Genomic DNA, 23,428 nt, shown 5'->3' with positions numbered 1-23,428 from the left:
CAGCAATAAGAAATGCAGCACACCAAATCCTGGCCTCTCACATGACTCCATTATTCCAACCGAGCCCTTCATATTCCTTCCTGATGTCCTTTAATGTAGTGCATGATTGCATCTGTTCATCAGAAGGGAAAAAGAGAAGCAACTGCAAATAAAAACATCTCTCTTTTGGGAGCCAGACTCATTTGCATCCAAAGTAAAAGGCCTTGGGCTTGCCTGGAGCAGTAATTCTGGCTTAGCCTTTTAAAAATGGGAGTCACTGCTGGGTGGGGGAGGACAGGGATCCTATTTCAGAGGCTGCAGCAGGTGAGGAGGTGTGCAAAATATGTGTCATTCAGGAATGCTTACTCTGAGATGCTGGATACTCCCTTTTCAAGCAATGTCAGCTTGAACTCCTTTGAGCGGCCAAGTCTTTCCTCCTCTTCTTCCTCCTTCATCTAGTTTATTTCAGATTGTTCAGAACTGTTCTTTTTACAAGTTTTAACTGCAAGGTTTCTATTCCATTTTCCCTTGCCCCACTCTCAAATCCTGCAGGTTTAACTATGGGTTTTCACTCTGCCTGTTAACAGTCTGGTTTGGCAAATGGGAGAGAAGCCTGAAAACCAGCATGAGGGGAAAATAAAGAAGCAGAACAAGTAAGAAATGTATCATTTGTCCGATGGGTTATGGACTACGATCTCAATGAATGGCTCTTAGGGTGCCCAACTTTTATTTGCCCATAATTCAAGGACAGTTAAGCTGCTTTTGAGTGGTTGACCACACAATGCATGAACTATCCCTTGCAGCTAGATCTCATTGTGTGAGCTATCCCTAAAGATCAGGCATCTGGTGGTTTTAGAGGAAGAATACATGTCCCAAACTAACCTATTCTGGACATATTATGTGAAGGCCTAACTGTCTGATGAAGTCCACAATGCTAGGAAGGTAGAAGTACAGAAAAAGAGGTTGATCAACAGCAAGGTGGATGGACTCACTTATAGCAGCAATGGGAGCACTTTTGGAAGATCTGAAGGACCAGGTGGAGGACAGATTGTCCTTCAGAAAGTGTCTTTATGCGGTTGCTAATAGTGGACATCAACTTGTTGGCACATAATCAGACTTCTGGGGAAGAAATGGTGAACTGAAGATGGCTCTGCTAAAAGTGGAACTGACGACTGTGGCAGAATGAAGAGAGGGCAAGTAGACCAGCTCTTTGTAATTCCTCTCCCGACAAGAAGAGGACTTGAGATTGCCCGCAAGTGCTCCAGACAGTTGCTCCTCACAAGGAGATTTCAAGACAACAGTCTCCACCAGGTTTAATGCTTTGGGAGATAAGTGAATAGCCATCTTGCTCAAACCATGGTTGGCGTCTTCAAAAGGACACTAGGTTTGCATACTTCCTTTTCTAATCACTTTTGGAAATTGCTTGTTAATTGCTTTTCAGCTATTAGGAAGATTTTGATCAGCAAGTCTGAAAACACCTTCAATCCTTAGCGAAAGAACTTTTAAATACAAGATTAACGATATATATATGTATATGAATATGAAAACAGCAAAAGGGTGATTAAAACTTTTTGGAAAGTAAGGGTCCAGATAGATTTGAAATAAGATTTTGAAATTATAAGAATCCTTCCCATGGGAAAATGTTTTGAATTCCTTTAAAAAAAAACATGATAGGACTTTGAAGGTTGGACACTAGAGGGAACTAGAAGGAACTAAAGATTACAATTAAAGAAGAACACTTAAATTTGACTTACTAACACAGAATGGAGCAAAATATTTTAACGCTGGACATATTAAAGGATATTTTTGAACAATGGACCTAGAAGTTAATTTTAAGAGTGTCTGCTTCTATAGACAGACTGTAATTAAAAGTTTTTTTGGAAGAGGAACAAGTTTTTCTGGACAAGACTGAGGCTGATCTGAAAGTGGATTTAAAAATGATAGGCTACAAGAATGATATGGAAAAAGATGCTACACTGGACACGCAAAAGACACTGGCTGTTATCTTAATAATTAAAAGGGATATACAAATAACAAACCAAGAGAGCAACCTGGATAATTTTCCTATATTGGATTTACAAAAAAGGCTGGTTAAAGTTTTGAAGAATTTTGTGAGAAGGGAAAAAGAATAAATGAAATCAAGTTCTAGGACATTATTTGAAGGGACTAAAGATCAAGATTGTTAAAAGTAAAAGGAAGGAATATAAAGTTAGTTTATTTGATGAAGGTTAAAATAGGTATGTTATCTCTGGTAACCTTCAATGGACTTTTGCTCATCAGGACTGAAATGACGAGGCTTTAAGGATTTGTTTATAGATAAGAGATGGAATATGGGAAGAAGAGATCATTCGTTGTAATTTAAGAAAAGGTGTTAAGTTACTAAAATTGTTTATACTTGAAGGAAGTCATTTCTGTATATATATTTCTTTTCTTTTTCTTTACTATATTCCTATTTTTTTCTTTCTTTTCTATTTCTTTTCTATTTCCTTTTTTTCCACATCTTCTATTTTTTCTTTTTATTCTTTTCTTTTTTTAGTTTGTATTAGTTTTTTATCACTGTAAGTGTAATTTTTAATAAAATTAGTATCAAAATAAAAAAAAGTTTGGCACATAATCCATCCACCCATCCGAGCTCCTATCACGGGGAGGGTTTAAAAGTATCACATTTGCAAGAAGCAGTCAACCAGTTTTCAAATTTGCATATGATAATAGCAATCCATTTGAAAAAGAGGGAATTTAGTAAGATGAGTGTATTAATATATAGTAGCAGGTGTCACCTGGAAAAAAGGCAACATTCTTGTCCCCAGCTTTCAGCAGCTTTTTAAAACCAGTAACATTAAAATGTAATCAACACAGTTGCCCAGTGAATGACACAGACGAGTGCTGTTTAGTTAATGGAGAGTTTTAATAGCTGAGTTAATTAAAACATGCAGTCTTAAATTTCACATCTACTTTAAAAAAAAAATGCTGGAAAGCTGTATCAGTTTTGGGAGAGTTGTTCATTGGGTTTAAGATAACAGAGCAGGGTTTCTCAACCAGGGCTCTGTGGCACCCTTGGGTTCTGCGAGAGGTCACTGGGGATTCCCTGGGAGATCACAATTTATTTAAAAAAAATATTTCAAATTCGGGCAACTTCACATTAAAGTGGTAAGTCTCATTCTTTATTTTCAGTTTAAGAACACTGTTAATGCATATATGCAGGCCTACCCATGAAACAAATATAATAATTGTGTAACTTCTGGCCTATATTTGAGCCTGAACGTGCAGGGGTTTCCCAAGGCCTGAAAAATATTTCAAGGGCTCCTCCAGGGTCCAAAAGGTTGAGAAAGGCTGGAACAGAAATTAGAGAATAAAAGTTGTACTTGAGTCGGAGTCTTACTCTACCCACTCAGGGCTGTGCCAGCATCCAATTAGGAGTAACATCTGGATCACTTGTGACACTTACTTGTTACCAGTGTTTATGTGCAAATTCATCAACAAAGCCATAGTTACAAGAAACGAAGGGCAATCAAAGTATGTATTTTTATTGATTATTAATTTTGAGGAGTAGTGTATTTCATACAAATCCCTTTGCTTGGATACCACTCGTTAACGGCCTGGGGGTTCTTTCAAATTTCCAGAATTTCTTGGGGGTTGTATGGGGACTAAGCATTCAGAGCTACTACAGACATCACAGGACTTGTTTCATAGTCAAAGCAACTTTCAGACGTTCTTGAAGCAAAAGACAGAAAGTGGCAGCTTATTGCTAGAGATTCAGCTAGGGGAAGCTTTCAGTTGCCTGTAGGATTTCACAGTTCAAGTTAGCATTACTAGATCAGACATTACCTCCACACACTTAAAAAAAAATCTGTAATATTATAATTTATATCTACTTACAATCCAAGCTGGGTTTTTTGTCCCTCAAGGAGAAAAACAAATCAAATAATTCAACAATAATATAAAGAGTGGAGGAAAAGACACAAAAAAATACAGGCATTTTGGGAAGGTCTACATTACAAAATTTAAGCCAGTTTCAAAGCTCTCCGATTATTCCATCTCCAATGAATGAATTTTGGAAATAAACATTCTGTGAGCACCCTTGAGGTCCTATTGATGAATAACCTCAAAAGCTGGAGTCCCACTGATTCCAATGTGTCTCTTTAAGTTAGGATTTCAGTCCAAAACTTCCTGGGCTCTTTGGAGAAAGTCAGGAAATGAAACTGGCTTCATGCCAAATTCAAATTGCTTTGTAGAGCAGTTGAGCCCCAGACCACAAATAGCATAATAATACATTTGAGAGGTGGGATTGGAAGGATGCCTTTTCTACATAGTCTAGCTACATTTGCTACATATCCTTCTAACACTATGCTGAACTTAATTAATTTTTAAATTTCCAAATAATATCCAGTCTGAGTTGGCCAACCAGCAGCTAACTCACAAAAACAAACAAACAAACAAACAAGCAAGCAAATCCAGAGCACCCTTGCCCCTTTCTTAATAAATAGCTGAACATCTTCGGAACCCCCACAACACTCCACTGTGAGCCATTATCCCCTCAAGGGAAGAATGCAAAGTTCCTGGATTCCTTCCACAAGAATCACCAGTGAAGGTCTTCCTCTGCTCATGTGGCATCTGAAACAGTCAAGTTGGCCTTGGATAGATTGAAGGGAAATTCTGCTTGGAATCCAGCTGTGAAGTACCAGCAAATTGCAATCCAGCAGGTCTAATAATAAGAGTTTGCAGGCGGGATGGCATGGGGAAGGGGAATCCCATCCAGGTGTTTCAAAAGGATTCACAGTAGACTAGGATCTTCAAAAGGCTTTCCTCACTGGGTGTCTTTGATCAACCGCATGCCGCACAACTTGCCATTTCATCTGATAATCTGTCGGGTAGGAGAAAGCTGCCTTTCCTGTCTCAAGTCAGCTTGTCTTTCTTCTTAGCATCATGTCCCGACAAGCCTCTCACCAACTACTTAGCTCTCATAACTTAAAATGCCTCTTGGTCTTCAAGAGGGAGGAGAGGAAGGAGGGGGTAAATAAATAAATAAGCGACCTCAACCATGGGCGGGCTTCAATCGTAGGAATCCATGTCAAGATCATAGCAGCAATTGCAGCAGGCAGCCCGTCACGAATTAACCTCTTCCCAGAAGCGTGGACCTACCGAGAAGTCAAACAGAGAAGATCTTCCATTAGGACACCAAGAAGAGAATCTGTCAGTCTGCCAACTGCTTTGAATGTTGTGTCACGCGTCCCTCTGAACTGCCATCAGGGCCACTCTGCATGCCTCAAGAGGAAGATGTACTTAGGGGCTTAAGTACAAGTCCCCAAGGTTGCTCCCCTCTTTTAAAAGGCCCACGCAGAAAACCCTCCTGCATTTTTTCTCATAAGGGGCAGGACTGAATGAGCATAAATACTTAAACATAAAGGCCCACCTTCTGCACTGGAGTAGCAGCCAATGAGTTACGTCTGCCTATCCCCAACTTTTCCAGACTTTTTTTTCCTTCCAAGTACAAATCAATTATTTTTTTCATTTGCACCAGAGTAAGACAGGGCAAGCCCATAGAGAATTTTCAGTAGCCAACAGGGTGGGCAGAAGAGGCTTCAGGTTTTCTGTAATGCAGTGCAGGGAAGTGGTTCGGAAGAAGTGGTTCAGGGCAAGCCACACCATAACTTTAGAAGCACTTCCTCACAGCAGCACAAACTCTGTGCCTTTTTGCTGCCCAACTTGTTATCATTTTCCCAAAGTGCCTGCATCAATGCAATCCTGGATCAGTCTCTTTCTCACAAACACATAATGCAACTTAACTCTTGCCCAGTTTTGGAGGGGAAGGTTAAGGGTGGAAATGAGAGGCTGGTTCAAACAACATGCTAAACACAAAGTAGGGTTTGGCACACTGCATGAAACAAAATAATAGTTCATCTCTCCTACCACATCAGAAAAAAAATTGGTAGTGAGGGGGTCAAATGCAAGAGGAAATTTTCAGTCTGTTTATGGACTGCAGAAACCTTTAGCACTCACCTGAGCGTCTTCCATCTGTCCTTTTCAATGTGATTCTCTGGGCCCTCACTTTCATATGAAGCCAAATAAAGTGCTGCAACCAGAAGAAAGAAAATATGACCATTACAGACATCTTCTAATGACCTGAATTATGTTCCCTGTGGGATAGCGATGAGATTCTGCCATCGTTTCAAATGCATGGTCCTCAGACCTGGAGAGGAAAGGATCTTCTTACATCTAATGGGGTTAAAGGCTCGCAAGAACTGGAGCAGACATAATGGTTCATAAATGAGATTCAAGGTTCTTATAAACATCCTTGCTATGCTGTTGCTGAAGGAGGGGGAAATGTGTTAGCTGCTTCCTCCTTCTCCCTTCAGTTCTCTGAAAAACTGTTCCAAAAGATTGGGAGATCAGTCAGAATAATTTTGGAAGCAATGTTGAGATCTGCAAGGCGACAAGGGGGCATTTTAACAGAAGATGTTTGGGGTTTTTGTAATACAAGGATCTGATAATGTGTGGTCCTAAACCACAAGCACCCTTTGGCCTAATTGCAAATTACCCAATCAGTTCAGACAGGCAAAAGTAATCTGTCCTGTCCCTAACAGCCTGTGGCACTGGAAGTGGGAAAGAGAACAAAAGGAGGCAATTCCATACCAGCCTGTGTTATCAAAATAACTGATACACAACATGCTGAGCTCACACGTGTTCTTCTCTTACCATCCTCACTGAAGACTGGAACGGTGAGCAGGTATTGAAGGATTTTCCGGTCTCTCTCAAAAGGACACTCCACTTGTTTCCATGTCATAAACTCACTCACTTGTTTAGCCAATTCCCAAAATTTCTGTAAGGAATTAGCAAAATGGAAAAAGCATATGAGCTAGGCAGGTGAAAGCATTCCATTGAAACAAGGCGATATGGTTTCAGAAGGACACATCATACAATTGTTGAGTGCCCTGGAATTCTGCTCAAGTCCTGCTCCTTCATGCCTACAAGGATGGACTGTTCCTTAATTTTGTGTTGGGGAAGAAAAAGACCAGTTTTCTTCCCCATGGCCAATGACAGCAAGGCATCCTGGACATACTCAGAAGAGATACGGTTTTTGGAAAAAGGAACAATGATGGGAGGGGAAGGAGACAAGTCAAAGCAGAGAGTCTGGTGTTTCCTCCTTGATTTAACAGTTCCTACACCTGCATTCCCTCCTCAAAGGATCGTTACCTTGTCGTGGTGCTGGAGCTTGAGCACCTCAATGACGCCATGAGCTAAACCGTGAAGGGCCACCCAAGACGGGAAGGTCATGACAGAGAGGTCAGACTAAATGCGATCCCTGGGGAAGGTAATGGCAACCCACCCCAGTATTCTTGCCGTGAAAACTAAATGGATCAGTACAACCAGAGATATGTCGGTATACCATCGGAAGATGAGACCCCCAGGTCGGAAGATGGTCAAAATGCTACTGGGGAGGAACAGAGGATGAGCTCAACTAGCCCCAGACGTGATGACGCAGCTAGCTCAAAGCCGAAAGGATGGCTAGCGGCCGACGGTGCTGGTGGTGAACGGCGAATCCGATGTTCTAAGGATCAACACACCATTGGAACCTGGAATGTAAGATCTATGAGCCAGGGCAAATTGGATGTAGTTATTGGTGAGATGTCAAGATTAAAGATAGACATTCTGGGCGTCAGTGAACTGAAATGGACTGGAATGGGCCACTTCACATCAAATGACCACCAGATCTACTACTGTGGACAAGAGGACCACAGAAGAAATGGAGTAGCCTTCATAATTAATAGTAAAGTGGCTAAAGCAGTGCTTGGATACAACCCCAAAAACGACAGAATGATCTCAGTTCGAATTCAGGGCAAGCCATCTAACATCACAGTGATCCAAATATACGCCTCAACCACAAATGCTGAAGAAGCTGAAGTAGAGCAGTTCTATGAGGATCTGCAGCACCTACTGGACAACACGCCTAAAAGAGATGTTATTTTCATCACAGGAGACTGGAATGCTAAGGTGGGCAGTGAAATGACACCTCAAATTACAGGTAAGTATGGCCTGGGAGAACAAAACGAAGCAGGACATAGGCTGATAGAATTTTGCCAAGACAATTCACTCTGCATAACAAACACTCTCTTCCAACAACCTAAGAGACGGCTTTATACATGGACTTCACCAGATGGACAACACCGAAATCAGATTGATTACATCCTTTGCAGCCAAAGGTGGCGGACATCTGTACAGTCAGTAAAAACTAGGCCTGGAGCTGACTGTAGTTCAGATCACGAACTTCTTCTTGCACAATTTAGGATCAGACTAAAGAGATTAGGGAAGACCCACAGATCAGCTAGATATGAGCTCACTAATATTCCTAAGGAATATGCAGTGGAGGTGAAGAATAGATTTAAGGGACTGGACTTAGTAGATAGGGTCCCGGAAGAACTCTGGACAGAAGTTGGCAGCATTGTTCAGGAGGCGGCAACAAAATACATCCCAAAGAAAGAGAAAACCAAGAAGGCAAAATGGCTGTCTGCTGAGACACTAGAAGTAGCCCAAGAAAGAAGGAAAGCAAAAGGCAACAGCGATAGGGGGAGATATGCCCAATTAAATGCAAAATTCCAGAGGTTAGCCAGAAGAGATAAGGAATTATTTTTAAACAAGCAATGCGCGGAAGTGGAAGAAGACAATAGAATAGGAAGGACGAGAGACGTCTTCCAGAAAATTAGAAACATTGGAGGTAAATTCCAGGCAAAAATGGGTATGATCAAAAACAAAGATGGCAAGGACCTAACAGAAGAAGAAGAGATCAAGAAAAGGTGGCAAGAATATACAGAAGACCTCTATAGGAAGGATAACAATATTGGGGATAACTTTGACGGTGTGGTCAGTGAGCTAGAGCCAGACATCCTGAAGAGTGAGGTTGAATGGGCCTTAAGAAGCATTGCTAATAACAAGGCAGCAGGAGACGACGGCATCCCAGCTGAACTGTTCAAAATCTTGCAAGATGATGCTGTCAAGGTAATGCATGCTATATGTCAGCAAATTTGGAAAACACAAGAATGGCCATCAGATTGGAAAAAATCAACTTATATCCCCATACCAAAAAAGGGAAACACTAAAGAATGTTCAAACTATCGAACAGTGGCACTCATTTCACATGCCAGTAAGGTAATGCTCAAGATCCTGCAAGGTAGACTTCAGCAGTTCATGGAGCGAGAATTGCCAGATGTACAAGCTGGCTTTAGAAAAGGCAGAGGAACTAGAGACCAAATTGCCAATATCCGCTGGATAATGGAAAAAGCCAGGGAGTTTCAGAAGAACATCTATTTCTGTTTTATTGACTATTCTAAAGCCTTTGACTGTGTGGACCATAACAAATTGTGGCAAGTTCTTAGTGGTATGGGGATACCAAGTCATCTTGTATGCCTCCTGAAGAATCTGTATAACAACCAAGTAGCAACAGTAAGAACAGACCACGGAACAACGGACTGGTTTAAGATTGGGAAAGGAGTACGGCAGGGCTGTATACTCTCACCCTACCTATTCAACGTGTATGCAGAACACATCATGCGACAAGCTGGTCTTGAGGAATCCAAGGCTGGAGTTAAAATCTCTGGAAGAAACATTAACAATCTCAGATATGCAGATGATACCACTTTGATGGCTGAAAGTGAAGAGGAACTGAGGAGCCTTATGATGAAGGTGAAAGAAGAAAGTGCAAAAGCTGGCTTGCAGCTAAACCTCAAAAAAACCAAGATTATGGCAACCAGCTTGATCGATAACTGGCAAATAGAGGGAGAAAATGTAGAAGCAGTGAAAGACTTTGTATTCCTAGGTGCAAAGATTACTGCAGATGCTGACTGCAGTCAGGAAATCAGAAGACGCTTAATCCTTGGGAGAAGAGCAATGACAAATCTCGATAAAATAGTTAAGAGCAGAGATATCACACTGACAACAAAGGCCCGCATAGTTAAAGCAATGGTGTTCCCTGTAGTAACATATGGCTGCGAGAGCTGGACCATAAGGAAGGCTGAGCGAAGGAAGATCGATGCTTTTGAACTGTGGTGTTGGAGGAAAATTCTGAGAGTGCCTTGGACTGCAAGAAGATCAAACCAGTCCATCCTCCAGGAAATCAAGCCAGACTGCTCACTTGAGGGAATGATATTAAAGGCAAAACTGAAATACTTTGGCCACATAATAAGACAGGACACCCTGGAGAAGATGCTGATGCTAGGGAGAGTGGAAGGCAAAAGGAAGAGGGGCCGACCAAGGGCAAGATGGATGGATGATATTCTAGAGGTGACAGACACGTCCCTGGGGGAGCTGGGGGTGTTGACGACCGACAGGAAGCTCTGGCGTGGGCTGGTCCATGAAGTCACGAAGAGTCGGAAGCGACTAAACGAATAAACAACAACAACACCTGCATTCCAAGATCTTGAGCTAGGCTTTCTGCTCCTACGTTTAATTAAATGAGGTTAGAGTTTAAGAGAAATTTGGAAGTGCTGAGCGTGCTCTACTTACTTCAAAATTGACATGGCCATTGGGCAAGCGGTTGGCACAGCCTTCATTGAGGAAGTAAATGTCCTTGATAAGCAGGCTGAAAAATGGAATCACAATCTAAAGGAAGGGGGAAAAAGAGAACCAGATTAGCAAAGATCTGTCAATGGAACAAGAGAAAAAAAATTCTTTGGCACATTCAGGACAAGTAACGTATTGTATCACTCTTGGGGCAAAGGTAGCTCCATAAAGTTGTACAAGGGATGTTGTTGTTCAGCTAAACATACTCAAATCTTTTGCCTGACTCTCCCCTTTGGTCAAAAACTTCTGCAGAATTTAACAGTTCAAACATCCCAGTAAGCCAGCATTCAGTGATTAAATTAGCCATAACTCTCTCACACACACACATTCCACTTCTAATGATCAGCCACTTGCAACTTGATGCCTCCTGGATGCCTCTGGCCATGCTGGCATTTAAGCTGGTAACTTGCTGAAATGTGAAGGAAGATACCCTCTGCCCAAGATTTGAATGGCCTTCACCCTGATGGCTTTCCAGAAGTCATTCCCATGCACTGAGCCAGGATGTTTAAGAAGCCTGTTTTTCAGATGAAATCCATATGTGGATATGGATAGGTGTGTTGCCCATGGCATGATATATTTTGGGTTTCTGTTGTTGTAATTAACATTTTATTGTTAATTATAATTCTTGTTGGTCATATGATGAGTGGAGGCCAAATTAAATGAATAGATGAAATAAATACTTATCTCTTTCTTAGAACCATACCTTTTCTCTGCTGCTATGAGCTGTCAAAGACCTTTGTGTTGCCCCACGCAGAGCTGTGCGGTAATTGTAGAAATTGCTGGAAGGGTCCATTTGATGCTGGAGAAAGGAAAGAGTGGAAATGTAGAGAACTAGTTTTGTGCCTGATGCAGAAAATGCCCTAAAATCCCATCATAGGCTACTTTAGAAGTCCCGCTCTTAATCTGGGGAGACCATTTCCAATATGAAGCAGAGACTAAATAGTTTTAAGGTTAGAGTCAAAACAGGTTAGAGATCAAAGGGCTAATTGATTCTGAAAAAAGCAGATGAAGCAAGTAATTGTAAAATTTCACTTTTAGCTAAAAGTGCTGATAAGCAAAGTTATTTGAAAGTAGCAACAGATCAATTGGTCAATACAAGGATCCATTTTCACAATTCAGCTTCCCCACTATGATAGCATCCTGAAGTGTTGGGACTAGGTTGGGAATAATGCAGGTTGGGAATTCTGGGTGTTGCAGTCCCAACATATCTAGCAACAGCATCTCTCATAGTGTTCCACTTAACACTGTATCAGCCTAAGAAAATGCAATCAGGACATTTATTCTATTTTCCCCTTTAACAGAACTAACATCAGAAATAATGAGTTCACTGTTGAATCCTAAAGAAGTTCTAGAAATCAACTCATCATTCTATACAATTGGATAACAAAGATTCAGATTAAGAGGTCAGACTTACTTCCAGAATGTCAAACTTGGCAGTCTTGACTTTTGACCAAGTTTTCTTTAGTCTGGAGACAGGAGTCATATTCATTCCAGCTTTTATTTTGAAGTAGAGTGGAAAAGAGAAGAACACAGAGATAAGAGATAAAACACACAGCCATATTGTGAGACCAATTTTGCCTAAAATGAGAAGTAATTAACCATTAAGATATCCACTTGGAGGCAAAACCACAGATATTGGGTTTTTCTGTTTTGTTTTTTATCACAACTACCTCAAATTACCATATGCTTAACATTTCCATAGACAGCATTTAGAAAGTTATACTCCTTTCTAGACACGTCTTTCCTAAGCATTTTGGGCAGAGATGCCTGGCTACCAACTCCTTCAATATAAATCTGTTTCCAAAGAAATGGTGGATTTCCTTTGGATTCCTACCAGAGGATATGTTTAAAATAAGCTTTGAAGAGCATTCTACAAGTGTTAAGGATTACAGGCAGTCTCCAATTTATATGAGACTTAAGTAAACTCAACTTTAAGCCAGGGACTTAAAACACGGCAGCCATTTTTTTCTGCATGTATAGTATGGCCATCTGACTGATGCAAAAACTCAGCTTCTGCAAGGGATCCTGGTTGGGCTTTCCAACTTTGCAAAGATTCACCAATGAAGTAAAGCTGGGTTGGGCAAAGGACATACACTGGGCAAGAAATGTCACTGTGGGGCAGATGAGAAAGAAGAGACAAAGGGGTATATCAAGAGTTGCCTTCCCTAGTCATATGTTTAAGGCTCACTCTTCCTAGAAATCTGAGGAACCCTAACTAATGTGGAGGCTGCCAAGTTGGAGAATACTGATCTAGAACCTTTGGAGCAGAATTAGATGAAGGAGAACTATCTAAGCATTTTTTCCCAAAGAATGGATGCAGAGCCTTCTTATTTGTACTCACAAATAATAGCCATTAAAGAGTTAAAGTTGCCAATGTTGAAGCACTCTCGGGCGACATCAATGAAGTATTCTATCATTCTTGCTCTGTGTTTTTTCTTTATAGGCTGTGAGAGCAAAGCACAACAAGGGAACAGAGTTGGCATTTAGCTGATAACTTGCTCAAATGGGAAGAAGGATCTCTGTGCTTTTTAGAGCACTATATTTCACTTTTAAAGAAACAGTTACATTTTGGGCTGGAGTACATGGGCCTGCATATATTATATTTTCAAAGTCTCTCTCTCCATGTTGAAAAATAAAACCACCCACACACATTCCCTGCATGGAGTAAGCAAGGGCCTTAGAGGAACATCCAGCAAAACAAACAGGAGGCATTCTTGTAGCGAGGAAGAATTATGAGTGTGAATTCCATTCAACGTAAGCCGTAGTCTCAAGGGGTCTGGTGCAGAGTTTCACTTCCGTACCACACCATCTTGTGCATAGAATAGCTCCAAGCAGGTCTCTGTGGCCCAACCAGATGGACAGACAGACGGAAGGAAGACCAATGGACAGTTCTGCTTACCATGCATATTTCTGTAGCAACCAAATAACTAAGTCTGTTGAACCATTCAACGTAAGCTTCCAGGTTCCGGGACTTCTTCCGATCCCCATAGGAGTTCTGAGAATGAAACAAAAAGCAGGTGTTCACTTCTCACTCCACACGTTTCAAGAAGCGGCAGCACCTGACCAAGCGAGTCTAGGCTCAGAAACGAAACAGGGCTGGTCATGATTAGTACTGTGAGGGGAAACCACTAGAAGAGCCCGGGACTACTCATTACCCTGGGAAGTTGAAGAAACAAGTCAGAAAAGGGCAATGGTAAACCATCCTATGGTACTGCAAATAATAATAATAAAATGCTACAACCAAGTAGTAGCATCAGTCAAGAGATCCAGTAACCCAACAGACATGCTGTCATGAGTAAGGATGGCGAGCAGGGGGCTCCCATCCAGACTGTCAAGCGCATGCGTAGCACTGAGGAACTGTTCAGCCATTCAAAGAGACACAGATCGGGACCGCCTTAACCTTTGGGGGTTATATGTCTGGGTTTTTCCCATGCTTCTTCAGTTTGTTAGGATTCCTGTTAAGTACTAGCAATAAATATTAGAGACCAGTTCATTGTCTCAGTGTGTTTCCTGGTTGTTAGGACACATGCCTCTTCCCTGTACAGTGTGTCTCCTCTGTATTCTGCAACCCTCTGCAGCAAATCCTACCCAACTTGTTCCTCTTTAGACATGCTGGCACTACAACACCCAGCACCAATGGGTACTGGCATGCTGGCTGGGAAGACTGAGAGACTACAACAGATCTGGAGAGCACCAGAACGACGAAGCCCATTGTAAAAGCTGAACTGGAAAAACCATGTTAACATTGGAGATCAGGGACACATTTATTGGGTAAATATTTTAATGCAAATTTACCCATGTGCACTTTCTGAATTTGTAATATGCAAACTGGCACCATTTGGCACCAAAATCCATAGTTAACTTGCACAAAAGTGCATTGTTTGGGGGAGAAATTCTTGCAGAAATGTCTACATTGAGATACATGTATGAAAATACATACAGAGTTTTGAGAGGGTTTAAGAAAAGTGCAAATAATGAGGAAAGGGGTCAGCACAAATGAAAAAACGAGTAAAAGCAAACTGCTCCGGCTCATCTAGTCCCAGCCAGCAATTTTCACAATAGTTTATAATTGTTCCTGATACTCACCTTGTCATTGTCCAGTGGATCCTTTTGTACAAATGCCTGGACAAATTCTTGAGGTCCAATGTAACTCAGTCTCTCCTGAAAGAAAGGAAAATTTCATTGCATGGTCAAAGTTCATCCTCTGATAAGACCACTGAGAAAAGTGATCAAACAAAAGTAAGATACAATTGGGGGAGGTGGGGGAATAAACTCACAAGCTCTATGTGAGTCAGCTGCTGGGCTAACATGTAAGGATCACTGCAGACTGTGATGATATCTCGCTGGATGGCCTGGGGTTTGGTCTTTAAAACCGTCAGCCTATCTGTTGAAGTTGCACTGATTTTTGCAAGAACTTCCTCGTACTGGCTGAGAGAGGCCAGCTTACGAATGAGGCTCTGGATGATCTGCTGCACGTTTTTCCGATACGTCTGTCAATGGAAAGAGAAATAAGGAAAGTGATCATCACTTTTGCATATTTGACATTATTTCTGTTTGGCAGAGCTTACACATAACACTGTGCCACAAAATGTCCTCCACTCGTGAAATCATAGTTTATTGGTTTGCAACCAAGGAAAAATTGGAAACCACAATCTGTTGATGATTTCTGCATCAGTAATCATGACTTGCAGCTGTATCTAAACCCAGAATTCTGTTTTACTCCCAGTGTTTTATGCATTGGGGTTTTCTTCTCCTCCTCCTTGGAACTGGCAGAAGAAATACAGAAAACTAACCACAAATGTTGAGCTAACTATGCTTTGACTAGCTTGGTCAGCAAACAACAGTTAAATCAAATCCTGTTTTAACATGTGGCACAGTCTTCTCATTATCTCCAGACAGGACTATAGGCATTACTTTCTTCACATAGAAGGGGGTAGAAAATGAAGACTGAGAAGTCATAATGGAGGTAAAAGTCAACCTAGGACTTTCCAATTTGTGGGCAAGGGTGCTGTGTTTCCTGCTCTGCAGACACAACCAGTACCTCAGATTTCTCAGTGCTCTCGGTAAGAATCCCAACCCTACGGCTTTTGTGGGCACAGCAGTTGACTGCGTAACTGCAAGAGAAAATTCTCAGCAGAACACACTATTAATAAGTACCAGTACTCTGAACTGTGAAATGAGGAACAATATTCCTCCAATCAGTTGAGTCTCTGAGGTCTCTATTTTTTTAAAAAAGAGAACGAATTTGCAAGTTCCTTGTACCCTGCTGAGTTCCTCCAACTGAACCTACTAAATCCCATAAAGATGAGGAGGAGGAAGAGAGTCAGCAGGAAGAGCAGATACAATGGCCAGGTTTCACCAAATAGAAAAGCTGAGAGTTCTGGGAATCACCATCCCAGGTAGGGGACAACAGTGGACCCAGTCTATTTATTTTGCATCTGCAGGGGATGCTGTGGTACACGTTAGTGTAAACAAAGAACAGCATAACCATGATACTCCTGCAGCCATTCCCTCTTAGCCTTTCTGAACTAGGGGCACGTGATGACCCCGCCCCCACCACCAAGCCATTCTGAGTCAACAGGCACAGCTGGATGGTATTATGGGCACTCACAAAATGGCTACTGTAGTGGATGTGACCGACAATAAAACATTTGTTCCACAGAAAACAATATTATGCTTTGAAGCTGGCCTCTTGCTATGCAGAACACAAGCTCCCCCATGTAAATGTTTTTAATGAACACAATTTTTAAAAAAATGGAAGCAGAGAAGCAGGCAGATACAAAGGGAACTAAAACAGACATCCAGAATTAAATTTACTTTTGCTTCATCTGCACTGTGTCTCTGTACTATAAAAACTATGGTTCGCAAGCCTATCCCTTAAAAAAAAAAAGTGGGGGTAGACTCTAAAGCCACAGAAAGAAAAGGAAATGCGTCCAATCAAGTTGTCCGCTGTAGGAAGCCCACACAGGCTCTTCCAGTAAAAACCACAACTTTAATGTTCTTTCTTTTTCTGGTTTAATCTCTTCCTTCTACAGACTTAGCTTGTGGCACGTGACTAAATTGTTTGGACAAGGTGAATTTCCAACACAACCGACTTTCCAGCATTTCGGAGGCCATGATGTAACTTTAACAAGAAACCATAAAACTGACTTTCAATCTGGAAGATAATTTCTGATTGACAACCATGCAAGTGTATGTCTGTGTGTGAGAGAATGGATATAAACATCAAGTACTCTTCAGAGTTCTATTCCTAAACCAAAACTCACATTTTTAAAAAAATTAAATTTAAAATTCTGATTAAAGATTGGGATCAAGCTGTGAAAAGACAACAAAAGGCTTGTATTTATCTCCTCGAAGGGCATCCAAAGACTATGATAGATGGGGGAACCATATAAGAGATGTCTTTCACACTGCGCATACTGGGAATTCTGGGAGTTGAAGACCACACATCTTAGCATTGCCATGGTTGAGAAACACTGCCCTAGAGGGACAGATCCAACTGAAGAAGACATTAGAAATTGGCACTAAAGTAGTGTTTACCATTATGGCAAGAACAGCAGCAACATAAATATCTGAATAATGAGAGTAACAGGCCTTGCTTTTATTTTCTCTCAAGCCCAACCCCCCAAAAATATCCAAATATGTCCAGTCGCAATTCCCTGTTAATGCCAGGTGTGTGTGACAACTGGTTATGGTGGGTATTCAAGAGTTAATGAGGGAAAGAAAATCTAAATATACTTGCGCATGTGCCTTTCTATTTCATACTGATATGAAAAAGAAGTTCAAGGTTCAGCTCTGGCTTTACTCCGTTCTCGGCCTAAATAAACCAGGGACAACTTGAAAGATTATCATACAGAGAGCTGAAACCTGCGTATCTCTTTGTTCCAGTCTAAGATCCTGTATTATACAGCAGGCTTCTTCTTCCACCATTCCACAGTGTGGCTCTTGACAGACTGAATTTTGCCTGTTTGAGTAGAGAGAAATTTTACCTTTTCTAGGGGACCAGGCTCAGACCAAGGTCACACACACTGGCAGCAGCTTTGCTATTTGGGCTGTCTTCCTAAACTTCAGAATTATATTGTCCATGAGGGGAACCATTAGGTTTCAGTCCAGCAGGAAAGAAAGCAATTGATTGGAATGTTTATTCTGGCACTGCTTTCAATGCCTAATAAAGAGTCCAGGATGCTGAAATACATGTTCTACCATTCTCCCAGGATTTGATGTTTTCTTTTCTCCCGCAACCTGTATGTTCTTTGAGGTCCTGGGAAAACTGACTTGGTTTCTTTCTAGCTATCTTTCTTGGGAGACACTTGGTCCCCCCGACTCAGCTGCGGAAGAGGGAGAGACAATAATTTGCAGAGTGCAATACCAAATCACCATTTACACACAGATAGCGATGGAGGTGGAGAACCATCGGAACTGAAAGGGAGGTAGCCACAAAGGAACAAGACAGGCATGGCCGCTGGTGTCATATAGGACAACGAAGACAGTTGTATCAGGAGAAGGATGGAGGTGGTAAGGTTCATTTTTCGCTCACTGATTTTGTGCTCCAATTTTCCTTTCCATTTATTTTGTATCTTCCAACTTGTTTTGACAAGTGGTCTCAGGACAGAACAATAGTGAGCACCATCCTTGCCTCCCTCTCTTGTCTGTAAGTGGGACAGCTGAGAAGAATGCTAAGGGCTCCTTGTCAAACCCACTGTATTCTTGGGGTAGCTCCACAATGCAGATGTTACCACAGATGGGGTAGCTGGAAGATCAGAGAGCTATATGTCAATGTAGGGGAAAGTGTTCACCCCCATTTCTTCTACAGGTTGTTCTGCTGATGATAGGGGCAGAACTATCAGAGGACATTGCCCAGTTACCTCAACAATAGCCATGCATGGCAGAATCTCAGACAACCGCAGACTACTAAAAAATCCAGATAGACAGACTGAGGGAGCAAAAAAATATGATGTTTCTGGAGATATGATAACCCTAGTCAAAAAGCATTAAAGTGGAATGTTCAGCTCCTGGATTAAAAAAAAGAGAAAAGCATAAACTTATGAAGGAGGACTTGATGGGAATAGGAACACAACACTCCTGTCCTGATCTGCAATGCAGTGCGATGGACACAAGGTCACAATTTACTTTTCCAAGAGAATTGCTAGCCAATATCACAAATAATTTATGGCAATTAGAATTGTATTGCAATATTGGCTTTTCCATTTCTTTTTTCAATCTCTTTTTCAGTATGCAAACACCGAAGCACTTATTTAAAATCACATATAGATTGGCCAGGGACAAAATAACCCTCTCAAGGTGGCTTGAAAGTTTAGAAATTATTGAACATAAACAATAAAAATCCTTCTAACAGCTTAATAAGTGTAACCGAAAGCCAATTCGTAGGATCAAAGGCAACCACGTACAAACCTTAAGGTCAAGTATTTATTAAAACAACTGCCACTACGCAGTCCCATAAGAAGTTCACTGAGAATAAATTTGTCTCCAGGTCACTCATGGATGAAAGATCTAATATGACAATTTCTCCTCTTCCATCCTCCTGAAATCTTTTGAGCAGGACTTTCTGGCTGGTTTTCCACCTAACAAGGTAATATGGGAACTGGAGAGACAGAAAGTAAACCCCATTGTTCTTCCTTTGTACTGCACTTGGTTGACCAACTACACATTTAACTTCAATTCTTGTCCTTACATCTTTCTGCCATCATTGTTACAGTCCCATTCAATGCAATGACTACAGGCCCCCCGAAGCCCCCTGCCATAAATTAAACTACACTTTCCCAAAATCATACATGAGGCCTTAGAGATCTCATACAAGACTTTGTGTAAATGTTGAAGAACTCAACAGATGTCATTTGGTGGACTTTTAAGATGTTGGGTGGGGAAAGCTGATGTGGTGGGAAAAGGTACCCCCCCCCATACGCATGTGAGCTGCATTCACTACCAATGCAACCAAGATGCCCTGCCCCCCCCATATTTGAACTGCTAAAAGTACCCTTGTAATAAAACATTTACAGAAAGCTGAATTGACCCTGAGTGTCTTAACTCAGGGGAAAATAGTCTTCTTTGCACATGGCAGCCCTTGGGATTTTCACATCATTCATCAATATTATTATAAAATGCATCTCTACAAAGCCCTCAGTTACTTCCAATTCAAAATTCAATGTAGCAAAGGATCCCTAGCTAAATTGATCTGGAAATGACCTCTGCTTGGAACTTTAAGACATACTTAATATTGGACTGGACATATCGACAGTTTGAACATTTATAAAATAGTTTAACATACACTCAGCTGGGGAATAACTGCTTTTCTATAGGTGTATATAGTTTTTAAAGATCTCTATCTGATTGCCCACCTACCTGTAAGTAAATCTCATAGGAAGGTGATGGGAAATGATTAGTCTAAGGGTTGGATTCCAGATATACTAACTCTGTTTTAAAAGCAGACATTCACTCCGTTCAAGGACATGCAGGAGCGAACTTACTAGAGATTCTTTAGATGCCGGCTGAAAGGTTCCTTATAATTTCTACTGAGGTGATGCTTGGAACATGATGAATATTAATAAGACATGTTTGAAATGTTCAAGTTTTCAATGTCATTCTGTAAGATCCTTCCTTCCTTGAGAGATGGAACCAATCCAAGACTTCTAGTGACATTTATTATAGGCAGAATAGAGAAGGTAGGATATCAAAATCCAAGAAAATAATACACACAGACATAGAGACTGCCCCTTCTACTCACTGGGGGTCGCCCAAGGTCACTTCACAACCACCAATTGCTGAGCAAATGGCTTGTGGAAGAGGAAATAAACATTTAGGTTGGAAGAAGGCAGGGAAAGGCGCAAAGGAATTCCAAAAATGAATCACCCATTTAGAAAGATTAGAAGGGAGGAGGAAGACTGGAAAAACCAAGATAGAAAGACCAGAAGTATGGAAAACAGCTTTAAAAGTTGATGGAGAACAAAGGAGTCACAACTGTCCATGGTGCATTGCTACTATGAACTGCAGTGAGGAGAGAAACCATCCTTTAACACACATCCATACTGTGAAGTTCTAGAAACTGAGTTGCCACAAACTTTTGATTCCCCAGAACTAGGTTCTTTCACCCAGGATTAAAGTTGATGAGACTTTCAAGTAGCCTTCTCCAGCCTGATGCCCTCTGGATATGCCGTGCTTCATTTTTCAGAATCCTGTGCTACATTGGATTCTCAGAATTGAGGCTCAATATATCTGGAAGATCCTCGGATTGGGAATAGCTGTCTTTAACTGTCACCCTTAAAAAAGTACTTAGGTATTTTCCTAGCTCAGAATAATGTGTGGGCATTTTCCTCGTGATTACGGAGTATTCCAGCTGCTATTGCCTCCAATTTCCTCTCCCCACATTTCTCAGGATAGTTCTGCATTCCTTGACAACAGTTTTCTACAGTATTAATCCACCATGTTTGTATAACACCACAAGCAGACAATGACTCATGGTGGATTGCAACATTTAAAACAAGGTAAAGCATCAAATGCACAACAATAAAGGAGTTACACAATGATTGAACAAGCTCAGTATTCTTGCATACAATGAAAAATAGAAAAATAGTGATCAGCTGTTCAGTCACTATAATCCTAGTCACCAATGGCCAGCCTTATGGCATGATGCCAAGGACAGTAACAACTAAACATCTGGGGGAAGGCTATTCAACAAGGTGGGGGCTGCTGCGGAAAAGCATGTGCCTCCATGGGGGCCTTGAAGCATCCCCAGCTGGGATGAATTCATAGTTCCATATGGGAATATCCTGGGATTCCATTCCATCCATGTGCAACTGATCTATTCAAATCAGGTGATGTTACTGCATCTATATTCAAATGGAGGTGCACGCTTATCACACTATTATCTTTTTAGGGTAAGCAGCTTTATGCAAGAGTAAGAAGTTAAAGAAACTTTAACTTTAGTGAAAGCTAAACCCAGTTTACCACCCGTAGAATGGATGCAAGATGGAAAGACCTCTCTGATTTGACTGCCTATATCACATGCCCTCTGACAAAGCTCAGAAAGGTCTTTACAAAATCAGACCACCAAAAATTAACCAGAATCGTTTTGAAGAAATGAGAGTGACAGATGGATCCAAAGCAAGCTTCCATTTTTCTTTGTTGGGACTCACGCAGATTTGCAATGACTTGGCTAGAGAGCTATCACTGATCAGAAAACTGTTGAACTGGATTTGGCATTCCCTGAATATAGCAATGTACCTTTTATTGCAACCTATCATGGTTGAAAATGTAGAAGCAGTGAAAGACTTTGTATTTCTAGGTGTGAAGAGTACTGCAGATGCTGACTGCAGTCAGGAAATCAGAAGATGCTTAATCCTTGGGAGAAGAGCAATGACAAATCTCGATAAAATAGTTAAAAGCAGAGACATCACACTGATAACAAAGGTCCGCATAGTTAAAGCAATGGTGTTCCCAGTAGTAACATATGGCTGCGAGAGCTGGACCATAAGGAAGGCTGAGCGAAGGAAGATAGATGCCTTTGAACTGTGGTGTTGGAGGAAAATTCTGAGAGTGCCTTGGACTGCAAGAAGATCAAACCAGTCCATCCTCCAGGAAATGAAGCCAGACTGCTCACTTGAGGGAATGATATTAGAGGCAAAACTGAACTACTTTGGCCACATAATGAGAAGACAGGACACCCTGGAGAAGATGCTGATGCTAGGGAGAGTGGAGGGCAAAAGGAAGAGGGGCCGACCAAGGGCAAGGTGGATGGAGGATATTCTAGAGGTGACGGACTCATCCCTGGGGGAGCTGGGGGTGTTGGCGACTGACAGGAAGCTCTGGCGTGGGCTGGTTCATGAAGTCACGAAGAGTCGGAAGCGACTGAACAAATAAACAACAACAAAAAAATCATGGTTGAAATGCACCACTTTTGCTGCCCTTCCATATGAGCATTCCCATTGCTACAGAAATAGCATCGAAGACTCCTGAAGTTCTAACTCCAGATGTATTCTGCAAATACCACAGAATTAACCATTCCTCGCCCTGAGACTCACCTCATCTGCGTTGGCTATTCGATGGGCCAGTTCTTTTAGATTTCTCATCATGCGCTCATCCCGAAAGTCATATGGAAACGTCTCCGTCCACTCCGCCAACAGCTGCAGGACTTTGGGGGCAATTTTCCGTAACCGGCTCTAGAGAGAAAGATAAGTGAAAGAGATAGGTAAGTGATTACAGGGCTGGCTTGGGGAATCTCCATGAAACCTGGGCAGAGTGTGAGTGTTTATTACTGCATAATATGTGACACAACAGTGTCAAACAAGGGTGCTAAAGCAAAGAACTGAAAGAGGCTACTGATTGCACCCTGCTGTTTAGTAGAGAAATCCAAATTAAACCACCCTGGCAAATATTTTTCCAGCCCCTGCATGAACATTTCCAAGGAAAGGGACATTCCCAGGGCCGCAACTAGAGGGGGGCAAGCTGGGCATGTGCCCCGGGCACCGCGCTGCGGGGGGGCAAAATGAGCACTGGGGGGTGCCAAAATGGGCATGGAATCCATGTTTGCCCCGGGTGACACAGACCCTAGTTGCGGCCCTGGACATTCCCATACCTCTGATACCTGGTCTCACTATTGAATTGTTTTTGCCATTAAGATTTTTTTCCCCCTAACATTCCATTGGAATGAGACTTCCTTTTAAAATAAGTAAATATATTCCTTGTCCTGCATTTTGGGACTATATAGAAACAGTGCTTAGCCTTCTTCTATGTGACATCGCTTTGGGTATTTGAAGGGAACTATCGTATCTCCAATCTATCATCTTTTCCTGTGGTAAATGCTAATTTCCCCAATCTATCTTCCAAGAATCTAAGTTTCCAGTCTTCTGATCATCAGCTTTGTCCTTCTCACACCCTTTCCAGT

General features: G+C 41.6%; 1 protein-coding gene across 4 annotated transcripts in view; it reads right to left on the bottom strand.

The window, feature by feature from the left end:
- Positions 1–3,487: 3,487 nt before the first annotated feature.
- The window catches only part of RASGEF1B (RasGEF domain family member 1B), a 38,374-nt gene continuing 18,433 nt past the window's right edge, over positions 3,488–23,428 (bottom strand). For all 4 annotated transcript variants that reach the window (XM_063310032.1, XM_063310034.1, XM_063310031.1 and 1 more), the window contains 11 exons: positions 22,566–22,703; positions 14,808–15,020; positions 14,617–14,691; positions 13,430–13,525; positions 12,872–12,974; positions 11,945–12,024; positions 11,234–11,329; positions 10,474–10,569; positions 6,673–6,796; positions 5,977–6,049; positions 3,488–5,114 (listed from right to left, as the gene is read on the bottom strand). In XM_063310032.1, the coding sequence (XP_063166102.1) occupies positions 5,090–5,114; positions 5,977–6,049; positions 6,673–6,796; positions 10,474–10,569; positions 11,234–11,329; positions 11,945–12,024; positions 12,872–12,974; positions 13,430–13,525; positions 14,617–14,691; positions 14,808–15,020; positions 22,566–22,703 (1,119 nt within the window). In that variant the 3' untranslated portion in view covers positions 3,488–5,089. The remainder of the gene's footprint in view (positions 5,115–5,976; positions 6,050–6,672; positions 6,797–10,473; positions 10,570–11,233; positions 11,330–11,944; positions 12,025–12,871; positions 12,975–13,429; positions 13,526–14,616; positions 14,692–14,807; positions 15,021–22,565; positions 22,704–23,428) is intronic.

The sequence above is a fragment of the Candoia aspera genome, chromosome 8 (assembly GCF_035149785.1).
Source record: "Candoia aspera isolate rCanAsp1 chromosome 8, rCanAsp1.hap2, whole genome shotgun sequence".
Classification (NCBI taxonomy): domain Eukaryota; kingdom Metazoa; phylum Chordata; class Lepidosauria; order Squamata; family Boidae; genus Candoia; species Candoia aspera.
The sequence above is the reverse complement of the archived record's forward strand: the minus strand, read 5'-3'. Positions and strand labels throughout refer to the sequence as shown.